The sequence below is a fragment of the Solanum tuberosum genome, unplaced genomic scaffold, assembly GCF_000226075.1.
Source record: "Solanum tuberosum cultivar DM 1-3 516 R44 unplaced genomic scaffold, SolTub_3.0 scf00255, whole genome shotgun sequence".
NCBI classification, from domain to species: Eukaryota; Viridiplantae; Streptophyta; class Magnoliopsida; order Solanales; family Solanaceae; genus Solanum; species Solanum tuberosum.
Genome location: NW_006239184.1, coordinates 330686 through 356805, shown reverse-complemented (window position 1 = coordinate 356805; position 26120 = coordinate 330686). Strand labels below are relative to the sequence as shown.

General features: G+C 32.3%; 2 protein-coding genes across 2 annotated transcripts; both read right to left on the bottom strand.

Annotated features, from left to right (window-relative positions):
• Positions 1-10634: 10634 nt before the first annotated feature.
• On the bottom strand, positions 10635-14282 carry LOC102591941 (probable pectinesterase/pectinesterase inhibitor 33). The gene is made up of 2 exons (XM_006357865.2): positions 13319-14282; positions 10635-11428 (listed from the first exon to the last, which is right to left on the bottom strand). Exons 1-2 carry the CDS (start codon positions 14226-14228, stop codon positions 10734-10736), a joined length of 1605 nt encoding a protein of 534 aa, XP_006357927.1. The 5' UTR covers positions 14229-14282; the 3' UTR covers positions 10635-10733.
• A 4381-nt stretch (positions 14283-18663) lies between these two features.
• On the bottom strand, positions 18664-19449 carry LOC102584206 (21 kDa protein-like). The gene has a single exon (XM_006357844.2). The coding sequence runs from the start codon at positions 19404-19406 to the stop codon at positions 18828-18830; it is 579 nt and encodes a 192-aa protein (XP_006357906.1). The 5' UTR covers positions 19407-19449; the 3' UTR covers positions 18664-18827.
• Positions 19450-26120: the final 6671 nt, after the last annotated feature.

Here is a 26120-nt window from a genome sequence, read left to right as displayed (position 1 = left end):
ATGAGAAGTTGAATGATCTTAGAAAGAAGACATTGATTGGTAAAGCACAATATATGGTTCTTGATGCGGGAGGCGTGCTCAGTTTGAAAGGAAGGATTTGTGTTCCTAGAGTGGACGACATGATTCATAATTTATTGAAAGAATCCTATGGTTCGCGATATTCCATTAATCTGGGTGTGACTAAGATGTACCGAGATTTGAAGTGAATTTATTGGTGGCTTGGCATGAAGAAAGATATAGCGGAGTTTGTGGCTAAGTATCAAAATTGCCAACAAGTAAAATATGAGCATCAAAGTCCTGCAGGTTTGCTTCAGTGAATGCCAATTCCAGAATGGAAGTGGGAAAGGATAGCGATGGATTTTGTGGTTGGTCTTCCCAAGACATTGGGAAAGTATGATTCTATTTTAGTAGTGGTTGGTAGGTTAACTAAGTCAGCCCATTTTATTCCAGTCAGAACAGACTATAATGCTCAACAATTGGCTAAGGTGTACGTAAAAGAGATAGTAAGGTTGCACGGGGTTCCCCTTTCTATCATCTCAGACCGTGGTACGCAATCACATCCAAATTTTGGGGAAAATTGCATTAGGAGTTGGGTACTCAAATCACCTTTAGCACAACCTTCCATCCGCAAATGGATAGGCAGTCAGAGAGTACTATTCAAGTGTTAGAGGACATTTTGAGAGCATGTGTGATCGACTTTAGAGGACATTGGGATAAGTTTCTACCTTGTGTGAGTTCTCCTATAACAACAATTACCACTCTAGCATTGATATGGCACCATTTGAGGCACTTTATGGGAGAGGATGTAGATCACCCATAGGATGGTTTGAGGCTGGAGATGTGAAACCTTTGGGGGTTGACTTAGTGAAGGATGCGCAGGATAAGGTAACAAACATCCAAGCTAAGCTTCTAGCATCCCAAAGTCGACAGAAAAAGTGTGCGGATCATAAGGTAAGGGACATGGCATTTTAGACTGGTGAGCAAGTTCTTCTTAAGGTGTCACCCATGAAAGGGTTGATGAGATTTGGCAAGAAGGGCAAGCTTAGTCCTCGATACATTGGACCATTTGAAATTCTTGATTGTGTAGGACCAGTTTCTTATAGATTGGCCTTACCTCATAACTTATCGAGAGTTCATCCGGTATTTCATGTGTCCATGTTGAAGAAGTATCATAGAGACGGGGATTACATCATAAAATGGGACTCAGTTGTGTTAGACAAAGACCTTTAGTATGAGGAAGAACCGATTGCAATTCTTGATCGTAATATTCGAAAGATGAGGACAAAGGAGATTAAGTTCGTGAAAGTTCAATGGAAGCATCGTCCGATTGAGGAAGCCACTTGGGACATCAAGAAGGACATGCGAAACAAGTATCCCCAGTTGTTCGACGATTCAGGTACTACTCTACCCTTACTTTAGCCAGTCTTTCCTAGTTGATCACTTGGGGATGAGTGATGGCTAAATTGGTATCTATTGTAACGACATGATTCCATCGTTAGGGAAAAGCCAATGGGGAAAGAATTGGGGTCAGAAAACTTTTTGGTAGTAACTTGAAAATTTCCAAACCTAGTCCAGATTTGGATGAAATCAGAGTCAGTGAGGTCTAGGGAAATCTGGTCATAAATGAGAGATCTAATTATGAATTCGATCACATGAGTATATAGCTAAGACGTTAAGGAACCCGTACGACTTTACAGAATCGAATTTGGGCGAGTAGAACTCCCGAAACTGATCTTAGCATGAACGGGTAGTTTCTAATTATCATGGGGTGAATATGTGTTGTGAAATGGGGTTTAGAACTCTTAATTCGACTCTCTGTCTCCGTGAAAGACGCCAGGGTGGGGCCGCTGTAGTGGGATAGGGTCCGCCACAGCGGGACAGGCACGACTTAAGTCGAAAATAAATCCCAAAAACGTCATTATTCTGCAAACTTCATTCTTAAGAGCTAGTAGACGACCCTAGGTGATTTCTTGACATTTTTCCACTTCTTTTGGTGCAAAAGGTAAGATTCTTACTCTCTTAATCTGTTTTCGATCCATAGAACTTAGATTCTTGGTTATTAATTATTGGGGATGGGGGTTTGAATTGAATTGGATGATGGGAAAAAGCACTAGCTGCACCTTAGGATCATGGGTTTGGCCTAGGGTTGATAATGTTGATTGTAATCTGGGTAATTAGGCCTCGTTTATTGAACCTCGCATTATATTGATTATTTGTAGACCAAGAACAAGTGGAATGAATCCAGAAAGGGAAGGCTCAAGTATCTTAGGAGGATTCAAGCTTGGTTTCGAGGTAGGTGATGGTTTGATTTATTGTTTGCGTGATATATATTGGTGATTACTTCATTGTGATGTATGTATGTACGTGAATGAAGCATTGTGATCAAACCTAATGAAAATGAGAACGAATGATTAATTGTATGCCATGAATCAACACTTGATTGTATGATTGTGAGAATGTACATTGTGATTGTGATTGTGGTATGATGATTGGTGTCACACCCCTTTTCGCGCACGGAAGGGTATTTCCAATTTAAGTGACGGTATTGATTAGAGATTATTTTACATTTTTCAGAGTCGCCACTTGGAATTGAGTTATGGTGTTCCAAGTCACCTTTTCTTTTTAATTCCTAACCAAAAGGAAATGACTCTATATTTTGGTCTACGAACCAAAAATTCAGATAAGGAATTCTGTTGACCGAGGGGAAGGTATTAGGCATCCCTCGAGTCCCGTGGTTCTAGCACAGTCGCTTTTATTGACTTATACTTATGCTTATGCTAAATTATTATTATTATTATTTTTGGATACATTATTATAGGCCATGGTTTGCTTATTTTTTATTTGTTGAATTTTATTAGTCTAAACCTAGATGCATAACCGCATTCTTCATTTTGACATTTAGAGGCATAACTGTCTTTTTCTCTTGAGTACCTCACACCTAATAATCTCAGTTTGCACCTCATATATATATATATATATATATATATATATATATATATATTTATTTATTTTCATACATAATGAGTTATTCTTATAATGGTTCTCAATATACTACATTAATTATTTTCATACATAATGAGTTATTCTTATAATGGTTGTCAATATACTACATTAAAAATATTTCCTTAAATATTAGAATAAATAGTTTGAACATTCTAAAGATCTTCATTGTTTAGCGATATGTAAGATTCAAATAATTATATTTCAACATTATAATATCAAAATTAAACACACATAAAGTTCGAGCAATTTCATAACATTGAAGTCAAGTCTTATATAATCATGAAATAAAACTATACAAAATTAAATTAAATTGAGTGTTACCTCTTGTGAAAATTATTCACGAAAAGAAAATAATCCTAATAAGGAACCACGAACTCAAAATCAAGAAAGCAAACCTCCAATTCAACATTTGTTTGTGAGTGGAGGAAAAAAAATAATGTAAGGGTAATTTTTCTTTTTCTTCTTGAATCTATTTGCTGCCCAGATGAAGGGGTGTATAAATATGTGGAGATTGGAGTTTAATGGTATTTGGTGTTGGAGGGTATGTTGTGAAGTTTTTTTCTTTTAGCTTGTGCGTGTGTCTGTTGTGCCTTTTTTATTTGCTGATTTTCTTCTTCTTTCTTTTACTATTGGTGTGCGTGTGTGTCGTGCCTAGGAGTAGTATCCGTGTATGTATCAGTTTTCTTTTTTCCTTTTCTTTGTAATATTATAATTAATGAACTCATAAAAGGCCCCTTTTTAGAGAAAATAAATAAATAAATAAAAGTAAAAATAAAATACAAGATTATCTTCAGTATATATACTAAATTTAAACCAGCGTTATATCCATGTTATATAAAATAACAGGAACCTTTTGTTTTTTGATGACAAAAGTAAATGCTATCAATAAATGCATATTTTGCTAATGAAGGATGATTTACTTAATCAATTTTGAGTTATGCTCATACGAATAATACAAGTATATATTAATTAAGCAATTAAATTCATAGGAATTCCTGAGTCATGTCTTGGCTTAATAAGGTAGAACGAATAAAGAAAAATACTGGATCTTAGCCAAGCAAAAGCAGCTATATGTTATACTATGTTTTACTCGATCTAAATTTAACAATATAAGCATTCAAAGATATTTCAATATTATAGCATTAATAATATTAACGGGTTAAACACATATGAAATCTGAACAACTTCTATATGTGGGATTCAATTCTTGCACAATCATGACATAAAATTATACAAAAAATAGAATATAAATAAATGTTACCTCTTGTGAAAATTAGTTCACGAGAAGAAAGGACCAACAATCAGAAGCCACGAATTTGAAACCGCGAAAATAGACTTCGAGATCTTCAATCACAAGGTGCAAAAGTACGATGTATATATTGTTTGCCAAGATTAGTGCATATATCTGTATGTTCCTCCTTTTTTGTGTATGTGTTCTATATATAGGATATATTTTTCTAGGTGGGTCCTATTTTGATGTTGTAGTGTGCATGTAAATAGGAGTTGGGGGGGGGGGGGGGGTAAATGTGAGGTGAGTGGGGTAATATGGGTGGAAATGGGTAGTGAATTTAGGATAAGAGGTATTAGGTTAGTTTAAGTTAGTAATTTTAAATTATATAAAAAATTAACTTACTTTCTTGAACTAATAGTTAAATACAAGATAAGTTAAATAGTTAATTAAAAATACGGAAAAGGGCCTAAAATACCCTCGAACTATTGAAAATGGTACAAAATTACCCTCCTTCCACCTATTGGGTCTCAAATACCCTTCACATCTACCTTTGGGCTCCATATTACCCTTATTTTTAACATTTCTCAATTTAAATCCAATTAATAAATTCATTAATGGCATGGCAATCATCTATTGGTCACTCTATAACTAACCTAAACTAATTTAAAAATCCACTAATTCCCAAATCAAATCGACCCGCCCCCAATCTATTTGACCCATCAGCCCCAAATTAACTGCTAACTTACGCCTTTTCCATCTCTTTCTCCAAGTGCGGCTGACTGTGTTATCACTGCCTTTTTCTCCGGCGAAAATTCAACTATTGGTTCCATTCTTTATTTCTTTTGCTTTATCATTTCATCTCTTTCTATTTTCTATTCTCCAAAACCCTAGTTTCCTCTTCTTCTTTTTTCTTGTTTGGTAATTTCATACTTTGAATATTGTAGTTCTCTGTGCTTTTTGCTCACTGAGAAACAAAATTCAGTTGATTTTTTTGATTTCTTATTGCTTTTAATTATAGCTCAGAATTTTCAAATTGTGTAGTTGACCAACTTTTAAGTATGAAATAGGAATGTATAAAGTCCACAAAGATGAAATTTTTATCATGGAATTTTGTGACTTTTCGGTTGTGAATCAAAGTGCTCGAGTTTACCATATCTGTCGAATTATTCAAACAACTTATTTATATTTTATTCCAAAAACGACATATCTAAAATTCAATTTCTTATGAGAAAATTATGTTTCTTCCATGAATTTCTCGCAAATTTACGGATACTAATATAGTCAATAAGTCAATTTTTTACTCAAGATGCATGGGACATTTATTCAGCACGTCTTCAATATCAGCTGAAGAATTCTTGAGTCACTTGCTAAAAAATAAAAATGGGTCTTGGTATGGAAAGAACTGATACTTGATGTTTTGATGAAGTATTAGAGAAATGTGATGTTGATGATCTCCAAATGGGTCTGAAATTCTTCATTTGAGTTGGTCTTCGAGGCGGGTTTTATTTGATTTGGGCAGGTTGATTTGACTTGAATGGGTGGAATATTTTTAAATTACTTTAGGTTAATTATAGGGTGACCAATAGATGATTGACACGTCATTAATGAATTTAGTAATTAAATTTAAATTGAGGACCGTTAAAAATAAGGGCAATATGGAGCCCAAAGGTAGATGTGAGGGGTATTTGAGGGCTAATAGGTGGAAGGAGGGTAATTTTGCACCATTTCTAATAGTTTGAGGGTATTTTAGGCCCTTTTCCGTTAAAAATAAGAAACACTAGCTTATTTGTTAAATTTAAATTAAAACATTTAGGCTTTTTTTTTTAGTTTTCAAATCTTTTAAAATAAACTTACCAAAATATGATGAAACATAAAGTATTTAATTTAAATATTTAAGCACTAAAAATGGTGTAAAACCTTAAGTTCGGTCAAAAATTACGTGTCTACAATTGGACCGGGTATCACGTTCCGACACACTAACTTGGATCGGGTGTCACGTTCCGGCGCATATATGGGATCGGGTGTCACGTTCTGGCGCATATATGGATTGGGTGTCACGTCCGGCACACTAATTGAGATCGGGTACCACGTTCTGGTACACTAACAGTTTGGGTATGGGTTCTATGAGAGGACTATTGAATTGGCATAACTACTTGTTAAGGAGAATGTGGAATTATGAGTTGTTCATGATTGATAATCGGTATATGTGTTTACATTTTGTGCATGTCATGTTTACCTTGTTGTGATTATATATGTTGTGCTTATATTGGGAATAGCCGCGTGATCCTACTAGTACACTATGGTTGTGTACTAATACTGCACTTGCTCTTTCTTTGTTGAGTACAGGGCATCTTCAGGCGGCTACTGACAGACCTCACTTAGGAAATCAGTGATCGACATCGGATTCAAGGGGGAGCCAATTCTTTCAGGCTGCCATGGATCCTCTATTGTTTAGTTCACTCTTTCGGACTTAGACTAGTACTTTAGATATTCTCTTGTTTAGTTGGGTTGCACCCATCTTCTTAGATTGTTGAACTTTAGAGTTTTTGTACATTGACTTTCAGGTTCTAGGGGTGTTTTCCGCAATGTTTTAGTATTAAATTGTTAGACTTCCGGAGTTTATTGGAACTCCACTTTATTTTCTGCATTTAAACCTACTTTCGTATCTTTAAATGTGTAGTTTGGGGTTAGTTGATTAGTATTAATGGTTCTCCCACTGGAGGGTTAGTGTGGTTGCAATCACAACGGTCTGGGTCGTGACAATGCTTGAGTTAGTCTTTTGCTTGTATTCAGCCAGGATGACGGTTTGCTTGATGGTCAGCAATGGTTCTCGAGTGCCGGCCACGTCTAGGGTGTAGGCTCGGATCGTGACAAAAACCCTACGTGTGGATTTTACATTCGTCATGTGAAATAAGTTAAGTATAATAGTAAAAGATTAAATTATTCAATGAATTAAATTTTCAGAAAAATTTATTTAATCGATTGGTGTCGATAATTCTAACATAGAAAATTAAATAAGATGTAATGGTAGATTTTGAAATTAAATTGAGGAGTGCAATTATATATTTTTAGCAGAATAATTGTAATTTATTACAATATGATCAATTTATTCATTTGTGAATTCATATGATAATTAAAAGTCTTTGTTAATAAAGTCTACAGTTCCGATTATGTCTAACTAACTAACTAACCACTTACGAAAAAAGAAAAGAAGTATTCCAGAAGAAGTATCCCTTACTAGTCTTCTGCAAAGAATAAATTGTTGAGTTTATATATTTTATTTAAGAAGCGAAAACATTTTTTGTGGTCTTAAAAGAAATGTTATTACCTAATATTGTTTCAATATTGCCTTTATGAAAAAGAATAAAAACGTTTGATTTTATTTGCTATTGATTTTCCTTTATGGCAATTGATGGCACCTAGTTGTTGAGATGTTTGAATGAATTTTTCTCTTCCCCTCCTCAGTAGAAGAGTGGGGATAAAAGGGCTGGTTGGGGCAGAGAGGAGATGATCTTTTCAAGAAAATAAATAGTCTTGTCCACATAAGTTCTATTTAGAAAGGTTAGTCAGAAAGTAATAGAAGACTGGAGTTTTGGATTCATCAAGTCTAAGCGATTTTGTGAAACCTTCAGCAGGTCAGTACCTCCTGAACTTTATTATTGATTTATATTATCAAGTTTATAATTAATTTCGTGTTCCTCAATTATGTTTCCGCTGCATATATAAATTGTGTGCGCTAACAAACTCAACATAATAACTTTTTCCTATTGACATCCTTTCTAGGGGCAACCACATTGTCTCAACTTAAATCCTTACAGAGATTGAGATTATCAATATCTTGCATATTCCCGAGTTTGTTTAAGTACAATAATTTTCACTCTGTGTCAAAGCTTACAAGGGAATTAAATTGTTTTGGCCTCTTTATCTTGACTTCTGCATTTTTAGGACCTTTCTATTGGGAAAGTGAGGAGGAATAACATGTAGGAAAATAATATGTATATGATTGATATTGAATATAGTTGAAGTCACAAAGTGCTTATCTGAAGTCTCAAGAGGATCAAGCTAATATTGTTCCTAGCATCACTAAGTCATATTCAGTAGCTTTAGTAAATACTGCTAGATAAGTTTGCCTTTATGACATAAAAGACTACTAGGAAATGTACCTTTTACTACTCTCAAAATGTGAAGCTACTTCAAAAATTTGACTAATAATACTCATGATATTTGTACTATATGTCCATTGTCTACATAATCCAGGTTATGCTTTCCTTTGAACAATACAACAACTACTACTTGTTTTCATACATTACATGTTGATATATGAAAACCTTATAGAGTACCAATTCATGATGGTAAGAGATATTATTTTACTTGGTTGATGATTACTCAAGGTACATATGGTTGCTTCTATTGAAATCCAAGCCTGAGGTAATAGTAGAACTTAGGAATTTCTTTGTAAGTATTGATAGTCTTTGCTTCAACTTTAATGTACTAAGAACTGATAATGATTTTGAGTTCTTCAATTTACAAGTGATTGACCTTCTCCAATCACTAGGAATTTTACATCAAACTTACATCTACAACCCTCAGTAGAATAGAGTTGTAGAAAAAAACATAGACATATTTTGATATTGCTAGATCACTAAGATTATAACTCAGTATGCCATTGGTTTAGGGGTGAATGTGTTCTCATAAGTGTTTATCTGATCACATGTTACTATCCATTGTTTTTAAGGGAAAGACTCCTTATGAATTATTGCATTATAATCCTCCATATCTTGATCATTTAAAAGTCTTTGGTTATCTTGCATTTTCTATTCACCTTTCAAAAGGGGTACAAATTATTTGTTCTACATACGAAGGTGTTTTTGGTTAGCAAAGACGTAATTTTCAAGGAGAAACTTTTTCCTATTAGGAAAATGAGTTCTTTTTGTCCACCTTTCTTTATTGTACTCCAATTCACAAAGGCTCTTAACAATAATCCTCCAGTGGATGTTCACGCTAATGGTACAACTGTTATTGATAATGCTTCAGTTTATGAGCTTTTTCTTGATCATGAGGTAGTGAATGCTCCTACAAACTTGTCATTTGTTAATTACTGATGATATCCTAGTTACATAACTATATCAATAGTCATACTAAGTTTAATAGTCTTTATCTAGTATCGAATCATCTCAAATATAAGTGCCTATCTGCAGCACAGAGTGCACCTTTGACTAAATTTTCATTGTTTCTTAGCCTAAATCTTTCACTGAAGCTACTCTTAATCGAGTTACTACCAAGAACTGGCCTATTTTCAAAATGGTTGTTCATAATGCATTTTTGCATGGTGCTTTTCTAGAGGACGTGTACATTGTTATTCTTCCTGGGTTTTATAGACATGGGACTATGAGGAGGTCTACAAACTAGACAAGTTACTATATGAACTTAAGCAAGCACCAAGACAATATTGGAATCTGAAAGTGATAGAAGCTCAGTTGGGATTTGTTCGAAGTCATTATGACTATTTCCTACTTACCAAGAGAGAAGGCGAGGATTTGATACTAGTTCTGGTGTATGTAAATGATCTTTTAGTGATCCTAGAAGTTGTAGTACTCTGATCGTCAACATCATAAATGACCTGAAGCTCAAGTTCAAATGAAGGATCTAGAAAAACTAGAGTTCTTCCTTGGCATTGAGTTTGTTAGGTCCAACAAGCTAAGGGGTATGTCATGAGTTAACGCATACACTTTTGAACTCATTTTTGAGATACTATTGAGTGGTGCCAAACTAAGTCATGCACTAGTGGATCCTAATCTAAGACTAAGATTTATTGATTATGCTTACATGGTCAAGGAGTGGAAGGATTAGATACTACAATTATAGACAAACCTCTGAACGATTACAAGTTTGCATACTTGACTATGATCAAGGTAGACATCTCTTTTGTGTTACAAGTCTTAAGCCAATATATGCATTAACCTAAGGAGTCTCACATGGATGCTCGCTCCTTTTAGGGTAGTCAAGTGTATCAAATCAGCTCCCAGCTTATAGGCATGTTCATGCCCTTACAGAGCTCAAATTTACTGACTACCTACTGTGATTCTAATTGAGGCACATTTTTGCAAACAATGAGGTTTGGTATTTGGTGAATTTTGGAATACTCTTATCTCTTGGAAGTCAAAGAAATAAGTGTTTGTAGCTAGAAGGTCTGCTGAAGCTGAATTTAGAAGTAGCTAATCAACAATTGCAAAGATCATTTGGCTAATATGATTGCAATATAGTTTCTCAACTGCTCTTCTTTCTTAGCTATGAATTGATTTGCTGATCACTATTACTGAAACTTAATTGATAACCCAATAATTAATCATAAGAGTTATATAAACTGAGACAGAGAAAGTAGTTGATAAAATCAATATTATATTTGTATACCTAACTTTTAGATAATGTCATTACACACATGTACAAAATAATGAATAGGATATAATAATTATTATACAAATAAATAAATAGACCAAATTCAGAGCCCTGAAGTGAATGGCACACCAGTAGAAGGCAACCATGATCGACCACCTACAAGATTTGCAACAGTAAACTTTGAAGCCTCTTTTGCATCGGTAATAACATGGTAACCAGGCCATTTTACCCTATACCTAGTTGAAGCCCCTGGTCCAAAGTTACCATACTCTCCATAATACAAAGTTTTGAATGCGAAATCCGAATTTAGCCAGGGTAACCATCCTGATGGACTAACCAAACGATCAATATAAGACCTCAATATAACTGTCCTTGAATATTCCTGCCACGGACGTCCCATATATGTCTTAAATGCTCGAACCACAGGCGCAAGATCAGGTGCTGCTGTTATTCTTGAATTGTGAATTGATATACCAGTGTTCTGAAAAGGATCACCCCTGCCTTGTGCTGTGATCACATTGACTTGACCTACTAAGGGTCTTCGGACGTAGATGACACAATTTTGGAAAACAACTGCAGCGTTACCGAATATAAAATCTATCGTGCCATAAACATGACATGTTTTGTAAAATTGTCGTTGGGATTGGACAAATATTGTGTCTTGATATCCTTCGAAACCACATGCGTAGAATACCGAAAGATCAGAGGCTGATCGGAGAGCGACTGCTTGACCATTTTTCGGACCGGCTGTGTTTCGGAATGTGATGCCACGCGCAATGAATCCACTTCCATCAACACCTGGAATTAAAATAACGTTATTTTGGAAAATAAGTAATTAATTAAAGAAGTTGTGTTATTTTAGAGAAATGGTTAACGTGGACTAAAAACTTGTATTAGTTGGACAAAGTAAGGTTACGACTCGTGGGAATAAATTGATATAGAAGCAAAATATAATAATGCTGAAATTATTTATGTTCCAGGTCATTATTACGTACTTTGATCATTAGTATGAGGATCCTTCACTTGGAAGTAGGACAAAACTTGACATGCAATAACAATAATGTCAAATATAAATTGCATAGAATAACATTTTCTAAACCGACCTTATAAGGTGATGAAATGATAACATTGCTAAATTGCCTTGATATTAGTGTCAATATATTGGCCTGGTTGTTTTAGTTTGACTGTTACAAAAAATTAAGAAAATAAAAAAGATTTTTAAATTTTATGATGTTAAATTAAAGATTTGTGTAATATATCAAATATCTTTTGAATTTGTGATGTATATATATATATACACACTACTGTATGTAAGATTTTTGTCCAAAGAATTACTTACTAAATGTAGAAAGTGATATTATTTTCATAAATAGACAAAAAAAAAAAGTAAGACTAATTCAATTAAAAGTGGAGTACTACACAAAAAGTGGTCAATTTAAGGGAAAGTTCATATGGCTGAAATTTAAAGTTTCCCCTCTTCGATATTTGCCAAAAGTTATAACTGAAATTATCGACAAATTAAGGAATTTTCCTTTTTACGTAGTTAATTGGGGACAAAATTGACGACACTATTCATAATTATTTTGTTGCTTTAAAGAAATAAAAACTTCTTATGAAATCAACTATTAAATACGTGTTTTTTGTTTGAAAAATATCAAAGATTATATTTGAATAACTTGAAAATAATTGCCTTCAGAAAGAAGCCTAATTAGAATGGTAGCACGTGAAGCATGCAAATATTGCAGCAAAGTGGCCCGCCAAATTAAAGTATATAGCATATCTTTAGCTTTACTTCAAGACTTCAAGTACTTGAAGTAAATTAGAGCTTGCCTAATTACTTGCAACTTCTCTAATACTATTCAACTCTTGATTAGTAATTAGTATCCATGCTAAAATATATTAAAGACTTAATTCACCCAAAAAAGTAAAAATAAAAAGAAGTAAAGGGTAAGATCTTTTTAAAAATTATTACTCCGTCCGTCTATATTTACTTGTTCACTATATTATTTTGAGATGTTCAACATTATAAAATCAATGTTTAGATGACTTATATTTAATAAGGGTGATTTGGTGAAATTACCCCTATGCCAAGTCAATAATGGATAACTATCGTTGGACAGAAGAAGTAGTACTTCATCCATGCCAAATTTAATGACATCTTTCAAATTTCAAAAGTTAATGAATTTTTCTTTTACCACTAGTTTTTCATATATATTTAAAATATTTTGAATTGTTACTATTGTGACTTATAATACTTTTATGTATATATATGTTAGTTTTTTTTAAAGACTCTTAAGATTTAATATATGTCAAAATTCACGATCAAAATTAAGAAATTTAATTCTCGAAATCTGAATTATGTCATATAAACTGAAATTGAAGGAATATTGTATTTTAACCTATTGTTACTAGGAATGAGAGGAAGAGGTGAGAATAGGTTTCACCAATTTTATTACGGCATTTTCTTCTTGATCACTAAATCCGTATTAATAAAAAACAGTCACAGCAAATGAAAGACGAAGGAGGAGCCTCATATTAATTAACGGGGACATATGGAGAGTTACATTTTAAATGACCTGATATTAACGGCGACATATCAACTCTAAAAATAATGGTACATGTGAATTCATGATTTTTCGTTTAAACTAGTACAATAAGGATGAATTAGGAACAGAGATGGGAGCTTACCAACAGTTGCAGTACTGTAAGTTGTGAAACCTCCTGCTGCACTTCGGCTGCCTGTAATTATTGTGTATCTCAAACCAGCACCAACTAACATGATCTTACTCATTGAAGGTCCTATCGCAACATTTTCTCTATAAACACCTTTTTTAATATATATAATTGTCCTCTCATCTGAAACTTTGTTTGCGGCCGCATTAACTGCAGCCTGAATGGATCGGAAATTTCCCGATCCATCTTGTGCCACCACGTAAATTGCCTTGGAAGCTAAGCTCCTCGTCGAAGATTGTAACAACTTTCTTTCCCTAGACGTAACCCAATTTGGAAATCCACCAATTTCTGTTGAGTTTTGTGAATTAACTAACTCTCCATTTATAGCCAAAGAGTTGCTAATAAGCTGTGAGACATTAGCGGATAAAGTTGGGTGTAGTACATTTGACACGTTGAGCTGATTTGAACCTGATAGACATGTCTCGATATTTGTTAACGAGGCACTAAGCCAAGTTTGAGCATCGAATTCGGTACAAGAAGTTGAGTTAGATCCAATGCCATGAAGAGTACGGTTTAATTGATGGATGGTATCGTCGATAAGCTTGTCACAATCCATCCAGACTAGTTTCTTTCGTTTTCCACGAAAGTGTTGGCCGATATTTTTGGAATGATTTTGTACTAGAAGAGCTTGTTCAAGGGCGACTTCTGTAGTCATTATTCGAAAATCAGCTTTACATTTTGGCTTGTAAGTACGTTGGAGCGTGGCGTCGGACATGAAATACTTGCATGGTTCAGGATGAGGAGTGGTGCTACACCACCAGTTAATATCATCACTTGTGGATTCTTCAATGGAATAGGATTGGTGTAAGAAGAAAGAGAAGGAAAAGAATATAAAGAGTACTAGCTTATAATTATAAGTTGTCATTGTGGTATAGTAGTATGTTGTTTTGTGTTGTGTTTTGTTGTTTAGAAGTATTTTGGAAATAGGAATGAAGGATCATTTAATGATGGGGTTGGTGTCTTTTTATACTAAGTGGAAAACAAATTAATTTTGTAAAGGAATGTCTAATGTCAAATGTCAGTTGGCTTATTGAAATGTGAAGCAAGAAATGCAATCACAAGATATAATTAAAGTCAAGGTTGATATTCAAAACAATAGTGTCTTTACTTCATTTTGAGATCCTTGCTTCTGTCGATCACGGCAAATGTACTCAATATATCTGGTGTGCCCTTTCTGGTCTTTTATTGCTGCGTCCATGACTTGATCATTCAAATTTAACTTTTACAAATTCATCGTGATAATTATTATATTTATATGAAACTATGATCAATTCAAAATATAATGTTTTTAATAAGATTATATATAGTGATATTTTACCTATATATACCCATGTCCCAATAACATATACCTAGGTTACATCCGTCTATATCCATGATCCATGAGAAGCCGCACTTTAAAATTACTAGTTAAATTTGTATTCCCTCTGTCTTAATTTATGTGACATCATTTGACTTGGTATAAAGTTTAAAAAAGAAAAGAAAAACTATTGAAATTTGTGGTCTAAAACACTCATTGACCATTTGTGTGAATATACAAAGGAGATTATTAAAGTTTATTTATGGCTAATTATAAAAGATAGGACTTTTTCTTAACAAACTTATAAGGTGTCACATAAATTGAGACAGAACAAATAATTTATAACGTGAATAGTTGGTAATGTCAAAGAAAGTCGTGGTATAATATTTAAATTATGGTAGCAGTCTTTCAATGTAAATATAAATCTTTCTACAGCGTGTAGATTGACCTTGCTGAATTGCTTAGCGTTCTATGCGCTAACCCTATATATTTTAATGAAGAAAAGGGTTTCCATTACATGAATTTGCATATACACTTGTTCTCCCTCTGATATGATTAATATGGATTTGGCGGCTACCTGCTTGTTTACGTCAACCCTAAGAATTGACACGAGGAACCGTCTTTATGTGTTGAGTGTAGAGCTGTCAAAAAGGGCCAGTCCAGTCCCACCCAGCCCAAGCCTTGCGGGCCAAGGAATTTGAAGAGCTAGGGCGGGCTGGCCCTTCATATCGTAGGGCCTGAAAATGCTCAACTCAATCTTAGAAGGGCCGAGGGCTGGGGCAGGCTAGCCCCTCTTCTTTTTTTTTCTTTTTAAACTTGTAATTATATAACATCAAGAAAATGAGAAGATTTTCAAATCAAATATGGCAAACAATGGTATTGTTTCAATAACACTAGCAAAAATTTAGTGTAATTAGCATGTATTTCGCATACCATATATGCGAGTGAGATAAGAGAGTGACAAGCAAGATGGGGAGGAGGCGAGGGCGCGATATTTGTATATGTATCCTAGATACATGCGAATCTACTTTGATAGAGTGTATCTAGAACAAATTAACTTAATTTTGAGTCCATATATTTCGAGATACATGTATCTGGGTACGAAGATTCATAATATTACAACATATCGTTTATTCAAACTATTAGATTATATACTAGTGAGATTATTGTAAATTACTCTTGAATAAAAAGTTTTGGCCCATGGGCCGATCCCGGCCCATCCCTGATCAAGCCTCAAGGGCCAAGGGCTTATATGGGCCGGGCTTATAAGCCCTAGTTTTAAATGGACTTGAAAAATCCTATCCCAACCCTACCCCAATAACGGGTAGGGTTGGGCCAGCCCCATGGGCTAAGCCCATTTTGACGGCTCTAGTTGAGTGTCCTCCATACATATTGATAATTAACTTGATGCTCAAGCTATAGCAGTATACTTGAAGGAAGACGTGTCAGAGTTAGAAGTTTGGGGGTTCTAAATTTTACGTGAGAAGAAAAAAATATTGCAAAAGCATGCTTCTTTTAAAAAGGAAAGAGAAATTTATTATTATTACAATAACCAGTAGATATGAATTCATAATTTTTAAAATATAATGAGTTCAATGGAAAAAAAAATCTTTAAAAAATTGAATTTATAAAATTAGAATTTTATATCCAATTTATGGACACATATCAAATATGGACTAAAGTTATTATAAAACCAGTACCATATAATAATATTTTAATAATAATTCCGCAATGATCATTTCCACTTAAGTGGAAACCCCCAGATGTCTAATATGCCATGTATTAAGGGATTGTCCATGTGCTTGTACGTTCCTGCTACGCAATCCTCAACCGATCATGGCATACGTATCACTTTAACTACTAGAATTGTTTTCCTAAACCTGATCTGTAATGTGTACGCACTTGAGAGTGCCAATCTGTGATTTTATTTATTTTTACATTACACCTTATTCTGAATTCTTAATTGCTATACTTTTTACATTCAAAGCCGCCCTTATAAATAATTTTTCAGATTTATATAGTTCTTATAATACTCCCAATCAAGTAATTAAGTGGACCTAAAGCTAGGGATTGAAGGTGAATTTTCTAAAATAGCGTTGAATTTTGCGTTTGGTACGTTTAGAAGATTGGTGCTTTGAGTTTTCCAGGAACGGAAGATGTAATTATAATTAAATTTCAACTTAGAGCTTGATTGACCAAGCTATCGAAACAGTCTTTTAAAAGAATGGTACAATCTGAATACTATATACATGTATATGATATACATGTACCTACTGCACGGTAAATATAAATGTACAATAGATATATGTGTATCTAAATGATTCACTTTTAGATATTGTTGTTATATATATTTTTATATACAAGTGTATTTAAAGGATATAACTCAGATACATGATCATGTAAAGTAAATACAAATATACTTAAGGAAATCATTTAAAGAAAAATAACCTTGGATATATACATCACTATTATAGTAGGTAAGATACACCTCAGATAAACAAGCATGCACATTTTATAAGATAGACATATGATACATGCAAGGATGTAAGTGTAGTTGGTACATAGATGAAAAAGTTCTCAGATAAATGCAGGAAAAATGGTTAGATACATCGATCAAATAGATATTGTCTCCTTAATTAATTTATATCTCTTAATTAGACACATTGATTGAAATCTATCTCAGATACATGTATTAAGGCGCAACAGATACATTATCTGAGGGGAAAATAATGGTAAGTTTCGTAATAATGAAAAGTAGATGGAAGGAAGGTAGTTAGGTACATACTAAATTAGTGGAATTTTTGTAAGTTTTACTTAAAGGAAGAGAGAGGGGATCCAATTAGGTTCTAGGCCCAATCACTATTGTGTTCTGGGCCCAAAGATTATATCCCTGTCCTAGTCTATTTTTGAGTTTGACCCATTACTGCTGCTGAATTATGGAAGCCCATATTTTAACTTTAAACTGACTACAGCTTGAAACAGAAAACTGGGACAAGGACGATATAATCACATAAGCCTAAATTGAGTGTAAAGGGAAACAAATGCACCTTTTAGCAATTGTCTTAATACTTGTCAATCACATACTCAATTCTGAAAATAATTGGAGGAGGAGAAATAAACGCACTCAGAACCTTTATACCTAGCTACAACAGAGGAAATGAGAATTACATGTCTCAAACCGGGTTGATTCGCTAGTAGAGGCCCTGCATTCAAGCAATCAATCATTATTTTCGTTGGATACTTCGAAACAGTAGAAGTCTTAACATTCATACGGTGATTTATGCTATTCTGTAGTTGTCTTAATTAATTAGCTTAATAACTGTAATTAGATATAATGAAATTAGGTAATTAGCACCATAGTCATTGGCCCTGTCTTCTCTGTGGAAAAACTCATACGACGTTAATCTTATTTACTATTCTTGTTTTAGTCATAATTAGTACCCCTAGTATAAATAACCAAACACATCGTTTGTTAGCATAATCATAATAGTTAAATCAATAGCTTGTCAATAATTAAGTCTTTGTGGGATCGATTAACTTGATTGTTTACAATCACTTTATTACGATCAAATACACTTGTGTGTATTGAGAGACAACATTTTTTTTATTGCTTAATGTGTTACATTTACAACCTATAAATAAGTAGTTTGTACACAATTGTAAGGCATTTGATATCAAGGAATACAATAGCAATTTACTTCATTTTACATCATTTATCTACTAATCATTTTTAGATCTAAAGCTCAAAAACACTTTAATAACACTGGATCCAGTGAAAACATTCATCATCGGAGTATTAAAACTCTTTTTATTTTCTTTATTATCTTTATTTCGCTTTTACTTGTCTTTTAAGATATATTTAATTGTAAATAATCAAAACTAACCCGATAAATTAAAGAAGGTGTGTTTTTGACCTTATATAAATTCAATTGTACTATTTTTCCGATAAACATCGGTGTATTTGCCCACTATCTACGCACAAAAGTTAAAGGTGACAAAGAGATTAAAGCATCCACATCATGATCCATTTTATACTAGTAAAATTTCATTCTCACTTATATATTGTTTCCATCAAACCAAAACTTTTACACAAAAAAGGAAAAAAAAATAAAAAATACCCAAACCACATAAGCTCAAAATGTGAAAACATAAATTAAACTATAGCTCTTAATGCTTTGCAGCAAATTGGTTAATCAACGCCAAAGCATTGCTAGTAACCTGAGTTACATGAGTAACTCTGGCTCTAATCGAAGTCTTAATCCTACCATTCAAAGCCCTTCCAGCGAACCCATCTGCACAAGTATTTTCATTTGTAATAGCCGCACTAATCCATGTCTCAATATTACTCATACGCCACTGAAAATCCTTCCCACGCGCACTCCCCATACTTTTAAGTTCTTTAACAGATTTATTGATCCTATCAATTGTCTCACTCATTTCCTCCAAACAATCTTTTAGAGCTGCGTATTCTCTTTGTTTCAAACCTTTAAACTTGTTGAGTTTGGTGATGAAAGTGTGGGCGGATTGTGCCCTGTCCAGACTTACTGACAAGGCTGTTTGCGCTAGCTGCTGCGGACTACGTTTGATGGTTGGTGCGTAAACTGCTAAGGAAGAAACGCATACTTGTGGGTATGTGGTGATTTTGCATGAACTTTTGATAAAACTTGTGGGGAGTGCGGTTGAATTTGCAGTGAAATTGAAGAGAGAGAGGAAAGCTGCTAGCACTATAAGTTTGAGTGCTGCCATTTGAAATGGGTTGTTGGGGGATATGAGTAAATTAGGGGGAATGGTGTTTGGATTTATAAAGAGAGAAGAATTGGGAAATGGGACCCAACATTAATAATCTTTTCTCAATTAAAGACCAAAAGATGTTACTCCCTCCGTCTCATTTTATATGACACTTTTCAGATTTTGAGATTCAAACAAGTTATTTTTGTTACTGTAAATTTTCCAAAGATCTTTTAAACATTTTAAATTATCAATTATTGTGACTTATAGTACTTTTTACGTAATTTACAAATATATAAATTTCATTTCAAAAAAATTAAAGATTTCATGTGCAAATTCCCGGTCAAACTTAAATTGTTTGACTCTCGAAAAATAAAAAGTATCACATAAATTGGGATAGAGGGAGTAGTTGATTATTACTCTGTCTATTTTAAATTGTCATGTTGTGCTTTTTCAAAATTAATTTGGTTGATTTTTAAAGTTAAACTAAATTATATTAATTTAATATTTTAAACAAAAAATTTAGATTAAAAACTATACAAAATTAGTATAAATTGCAATTTTTTTATGTATTAATATGATGAAAAAAATAAATCATAAAATATTAGTCTATTTTTTTATTTTTTTTTTAGAAAAAATCATGACAACTAAAAATAAACCGGGAATTATATGAAAGAAAGATGCGCCGCGTAGACTAGGTCGGTGAGTAGCGTGTTCGCATGAGTGATGGGTCCTTAACAAGCCGTACACTTATCAACCGTTACTTTTTAATTATGAGGATACATGTGAATACGTGACATTCATAGATTTGCGCGTAATAAAATAAAATGGTCCTCCCTTTTGTTCTAATCCAATTCAAAAGATATTACTCTATTTTAAAATATATATATAATTTATTTTTTATGTGGATATTTAATATCATACTATTACAAAATAATTTAATATATTTAACAGATTTTTAATTTAAAATTATAAAATTTAAAAGTCTTTTTTAATTGTTTTAAGTTTTTTATCAAGTTAAAACAGAATAAGCAAATTGAAATGATATCCTCTTTCACCTTGATTTTGTTGACGATAGACTTTGTATATTATTTAAAAAATAATAAATGAAATACATATTTTATCATGATATTTTATTGATTGATAAATAATGTATTTAGTGGACTTTAAAATATCATTTACAATAGATAGTTACTAATAAGAATAAAATAGAAAAAATAAAATTTTCTTTTTTATTAATATATAAAAGTGAACAAGTAAAATTAAAATTTATTTTTAATATAATATATAAGTACGTATATAATTTAGATGGAGATAAATTATTAGGCATAATCTTTGATATTTCTGAATACCGTCTGACTCACACGTATAATAGTCAGTGGTCACATGCTGATAAAAAATGAAACTAGGTGAACTCAGATTTTATTAGTCTTTCGTCCCTCGTTACTGATTCAATATTCACTAAGCACACTTATTAAAGAATATAATAAATAAGATAATAATCTTATTGTATTATTTTTAAATATAATAAATTTAATATTATTTTGAGAGTTGAACAGTGGTCGGTGGAATATCTACTTTCTCTTTTTTGCCTATATTATATGATGTCTTAATTTTAATATTTGTTTTAAAATAAATTATTTTTTTACTAAATCAAAAAGTTATTAGATAAGTGATCTTTTACTTAATCAAGAAAGCATATTAAATCAAAGATAATTTAGTGTAAACACTTTTTACTTTTTAGGGGGTGAGTGATTTCTTAAGATGTCAAAAAATATTTTTAAAAAATATAAGATTAATAGGAGGGGTAATACTTTTTTAGTAATCTCGAGAGATATATACTTTGGTAATTCTTTTAGGCCTCTTATTTTCTTTTTTTCTTTTTTTTTTTGCTGAAAAGGGTGGTTTATTAATTTACGAAAACTAAAAATTAGAAATACAATTACAAAAAGAAACTGTTAAGTATCTAATGTTGTTGTATATATTACTAATAACCATTGATCATTTGATTGTAATTTGTACGGAGTTTTTGTTAGTGTGAAAGGGTCTTTTTTTCCGTCAAAAGCGGTGGGAATAGAATTTAGAAAGACTTCTTCATTTAAACAATATATAAACTAGTCATATTCATATATTATGGTGGTAATGATTGTTTCATTATTAATTAGAGGTCTCGTGTTCGAGTCCTAAATATAGAGAAAATTATGTTGGGAACGTCATTCTCGATGGATCGCGATATATAAATTACTTATATTCATATATTGGACTTATGGTGTTAATGATTGTTCCATCATTAATTAAAGGCATCGTGTTCGAGTCTTGAATATAGAAAAAAAATTGTTAGAAGGATCATTTTCGAATAAATTTTGAAGTATGCCATTCGAATTCAATCAAGATTCTAATATATATATGTGTGTGTTTTTCTCTTAAAAGTAAACGCAACAATATGGGTCAAAATTTCACATGTGATGTGGAGAATTTTCTTCCTTACTATTTAATTCATAACGAAGACTTTCGATGCGACTCTGCGTATGGCACCAAAATCTTGCGACTGGACTTGCTACTTGCTATCATACTTTTAAAAGACAACTTGGTATTTCTATTTTTTTTAAAATAAAATAAAATATTTTGGGGTAGGGAAAAGGGAATAGGAAGGAGATTAAGAATAATCAAACTCTTAATAATAAGGTAAAAATTTAGATAATCCGCTAACTAATCTACTAAAAGTCTCCGTAAGAAAAACTTGTATTACTAGCAACTTAACGAGTATTTATTTTCATTTTTTCAAAAATCACTATGTTCAAGAACAAATACTTGGTACAAGTGTTATAAAATCAACGGAAAAGAGTTGCTACAATATATCAAAAGATGGATGCATAAAAGAGAACATTTTTTAGGTGTATTCAAGTGTTTATAATATGAGCTTTTATGTCTCTATTTATTATGTTATATAGAGAAAAAGTAAAAGATAGTCATAAACATGATATTAACCATATACTATATATTAGAAAACAAGAAATTATAAACGGATAAAATTTTATAGCTAAACATCAAAATTCTATGTTGATTTCATTTAGCTATGGATAAGCAACATGTTATAAGAAAAATCAATTAGCTAAAAGCTTTTTAGCAACTAATTAGTTAGAAATTCCCAACAAATTTCATTGTTAATTTCATGTTTTCTGATAGTTATATGAGCTCATGGACAAGGTGAGGGATACTTCATACAATTGTTACAAAATTTTCTAAGCGAAAATCATCATTTCATCAAAAATATTCCTCAATCAAATTTCATGAATAATATCTTATCAGTGTTACAATATATCAAAATTTAAAATTTCAAAATGTGATTAATAAAAAAACGAGTCATCTAGAGTCTTTCCAATTAGGGTCACAGATGGCCGGCGTTTAACAAAAACACAGGCAAACGACATAGATTTCTTTTTTACTTTTTTTTATATCACAATCGACATAGATGAATGTGAAAATAATTCTTTGAAAATTTCTGATTTTCTTATATCAATTTTATACTTAACAGTGCACCCTTAGCCCACCACTGACTTAGAAATTAACTAAATTAATATTGTATTTTGAACGACTAATAGCTTAAATGACAAGGCAAATCAATCCCCACCACTGACTTAGTAAAAGCTTCTCCACAAAGTCCACCATGTAGAGTACTATCTCGGTTTTTAGTGAATGTACGTATTAAACACATCGCAACTAGTAGTCAACTACCCTTTAATGAGTCATACGGTGGTTAACAAAATCAAATAAATTTAAGTTTGTCATAGAAATTTCTAGCACAAACTAGACACAGGAGTATGTATTAGTACGAGCTCAATATATGTTATTTTTTATGTTTTTATTTATATGATACATATAAATTTGGAAACTAATCAATTTTTCTTTTTTTTTTAAAGTTGAAATATTTGAAGTTGTTAATTATTGTGATTTTTATAGTACTTTTTACATTATTTTAAAATAATATGTGTTAATTACTCTATCCCAATTCATGTGGCTCAAGTGAAATTTGGAGAGTTATTAATAAAAAAAAAAGGAAAAGGGTCTGAAAAATACTCCAACTTTGGCCGAAATTGCTGTTACGTTACCAAACTTTATGGAGGACCTTTTACCCCCTGTGCTATTTAATAGTGTATTTTAAAGGTATATATGTGTCCACGTGGACACGTTACTATTTATAATGATGAAATATTTATGATGTCAGCGTGGGCACATAAATACCATTAAAATACACTATTAAATAGTGCAGGGGGTAAAAATACACTATTAAATAGTGTATGGGGGTAAAGGTCTTTTCCAAAGTTCGGTATTGTTACAGCAATTTCGGTCAAAGTTCGGATATATTTCAGACATTTTTCCCAAAAAAAAAATTATATGATTTTTAAATCATTAACTATTATGATTTATAGTACTTCTTACGTAATTTTCAAACAATATATGTTAATCTTTCTGTCCCAATTTATGTGCCATTGATAGAATTTCGAGAGCGAATCAAATTTTTAAGTGTTTTAAAAATATATCAAATTGTTAATTATTGTAATTTTTAAATATATAGCATATTAAAAAGGAAGTAACATGAAAAAATTGAAACAGAGAAAGGTAATAAATATTTTAGAAATATCCTCGACTAGAAGAAGACATATCGACAAACAGTCATTTGCTTCTAGTTGAAGTGAGCCCCGCACATTTTGAGTAAATTGCCCTTGACTATAAACACACAATTTAAACATACGTATCGTTCAAAAATTATGTGTGTATTAGAGTTAGTCCCTCCGTCCCAATTTATGTGAGATATTTCAGATTTTGAAATTCAAACAAGTCTATTTTTTATCGTAATTTTTTTATGTATCTTTTAAATATTTTGAATTGTCAATTATTGTGATTTATATAGTACGTTTTACGTAGTTTACAAATATATAAATTTCATTTCAAAAAATTGAAGATTTCATGCGCAAATTTTTGATAAAACTTAAATTGTTTGACTCTCGAAAAATGAAATATGTCACATAAATTTCATATATGGCAAACAAATTTAAGCAACAACGATCCATAGCTATAGTTTATCTAATTACATCTTAGTGTAATACCCCAAAAAAAAAATTGATCTAAGACTCGAACCATTTTTCGTTGTGAGTAGGATTTTACCAAGGAATTTAAAATTTCTTAAGTATTAAGGTCAGGTCACTAGATGTAGCACCTTGAGTTCCAAAAAGAACTAAATTGGAAATAGCAAAATCTGAAATTTTGCAAGTTATGCTTAAGTATGAGTTTTGGGTCGACTTCAAACGACCATAACTCGTAGATCAGGAAGAGTTAGGTGTTCTACCAGATACCATAGGAAAGGTTTTTGAATTGTCTTAAAAACGCCACCGAGTTTGCTAAATTTTGAGTTCGTATGAGGGAGATATGTCAATTCGAAGTTGGGCTGTCTATATAAGGAAAGTCAAAATCGAATTTTAGAGGGGTATTTTGGTCTTTTCCTTACCCAATCAGATTTAATTCATTTTTAGTAATAATTTACGGGTCTAATCTGATTAGATTCAGTTTTATAATCCTAATATACGCCTAGGGTTTTAGTTGAGAGTTCAAGAAGAGAAAAGAGGAAAAAAGAGGAGAGGATCAAAGCGTTAGTCGAGAATCTTGCGTTTTGTTGCGGATTTTCTTCATGGGTTTAATCCCTAAGAGGTATGTAAGCTTCCATAGTGTTGGGTTCTTTCACCCACACGCCAATCATGATTTATTCAGCGTAATTTCGTTCTTGAAATTTAAGGATTTAAGTTCTTGATAAGTGTTCTTGAAGTTTCATTAAGTTTTGATGTAAGATTCTACTTGGGTCAACTTCAAATGACCATATCTCTTAGAATATAAAGAGTTACGTGAGCCATAACCTATCCAATTAAAGTTATTTGAATCTACTTTCCAACGCCACCAATTTCGCGTCAATCCAATTTCTGAGTAAAAAGGTATGACTATTTTAGTAACCTATACAGTGCTGTTACAAATTAGCCGATGAGAAAATATTAAAAAGAGTCATTTTTGTCTTTTTACAAATCCATAAACGAATTTCTTGACTAATAAAAGGCTCAAAACAATCAGATTTTCATCTTCACTAATGAAAATCATAATTCTTGGCCATAGAGATTTCAAGAAACTAATTCAAGAATCTCAAGAAAGGTTTTCTTGATTGTTTACCTTCAAGCTATGGTTTCAAGGCTTCTAATAAAGTTCTTCTTCAAGATTCTTAAAGATTCTTCAAGAATCTTGTTCTTCTAGGTATGTAAGGCTATCATAGTGTTGGACTAGTTCGTCCTCACGCCCTACATCTACTTTCAGATCAGTAAAAGAGTAATCTAGGATACTTTCCCTAGATTTGAGTATTCTTGAGATAAGTTGATTTTTGAGTTCTTGAATTCATGTTTCATTTAAAAGTTCTATTCCTAATTATCGAATAGCTATATTGTTAGTGAGATCCTTCATATCATGAATCATAACTTTTGAATTCATAATTCAAATTCAAGAGAGAGTTAAGAGTAGAGTTCTAGGAAGCCTTTGAGTTCCAATTGTGAATCCTTTGAGATTCATCATCGATTTGAGTTATAAGTTTTGAGTAAGTAAGTATGAGAATGAGAAGAGTCGTATACATGAGTTCCTTATTAATATTTTGACTTTCGAGTCGAGTAGTTCATGCCCATAACTTCCGCATGAACTCCA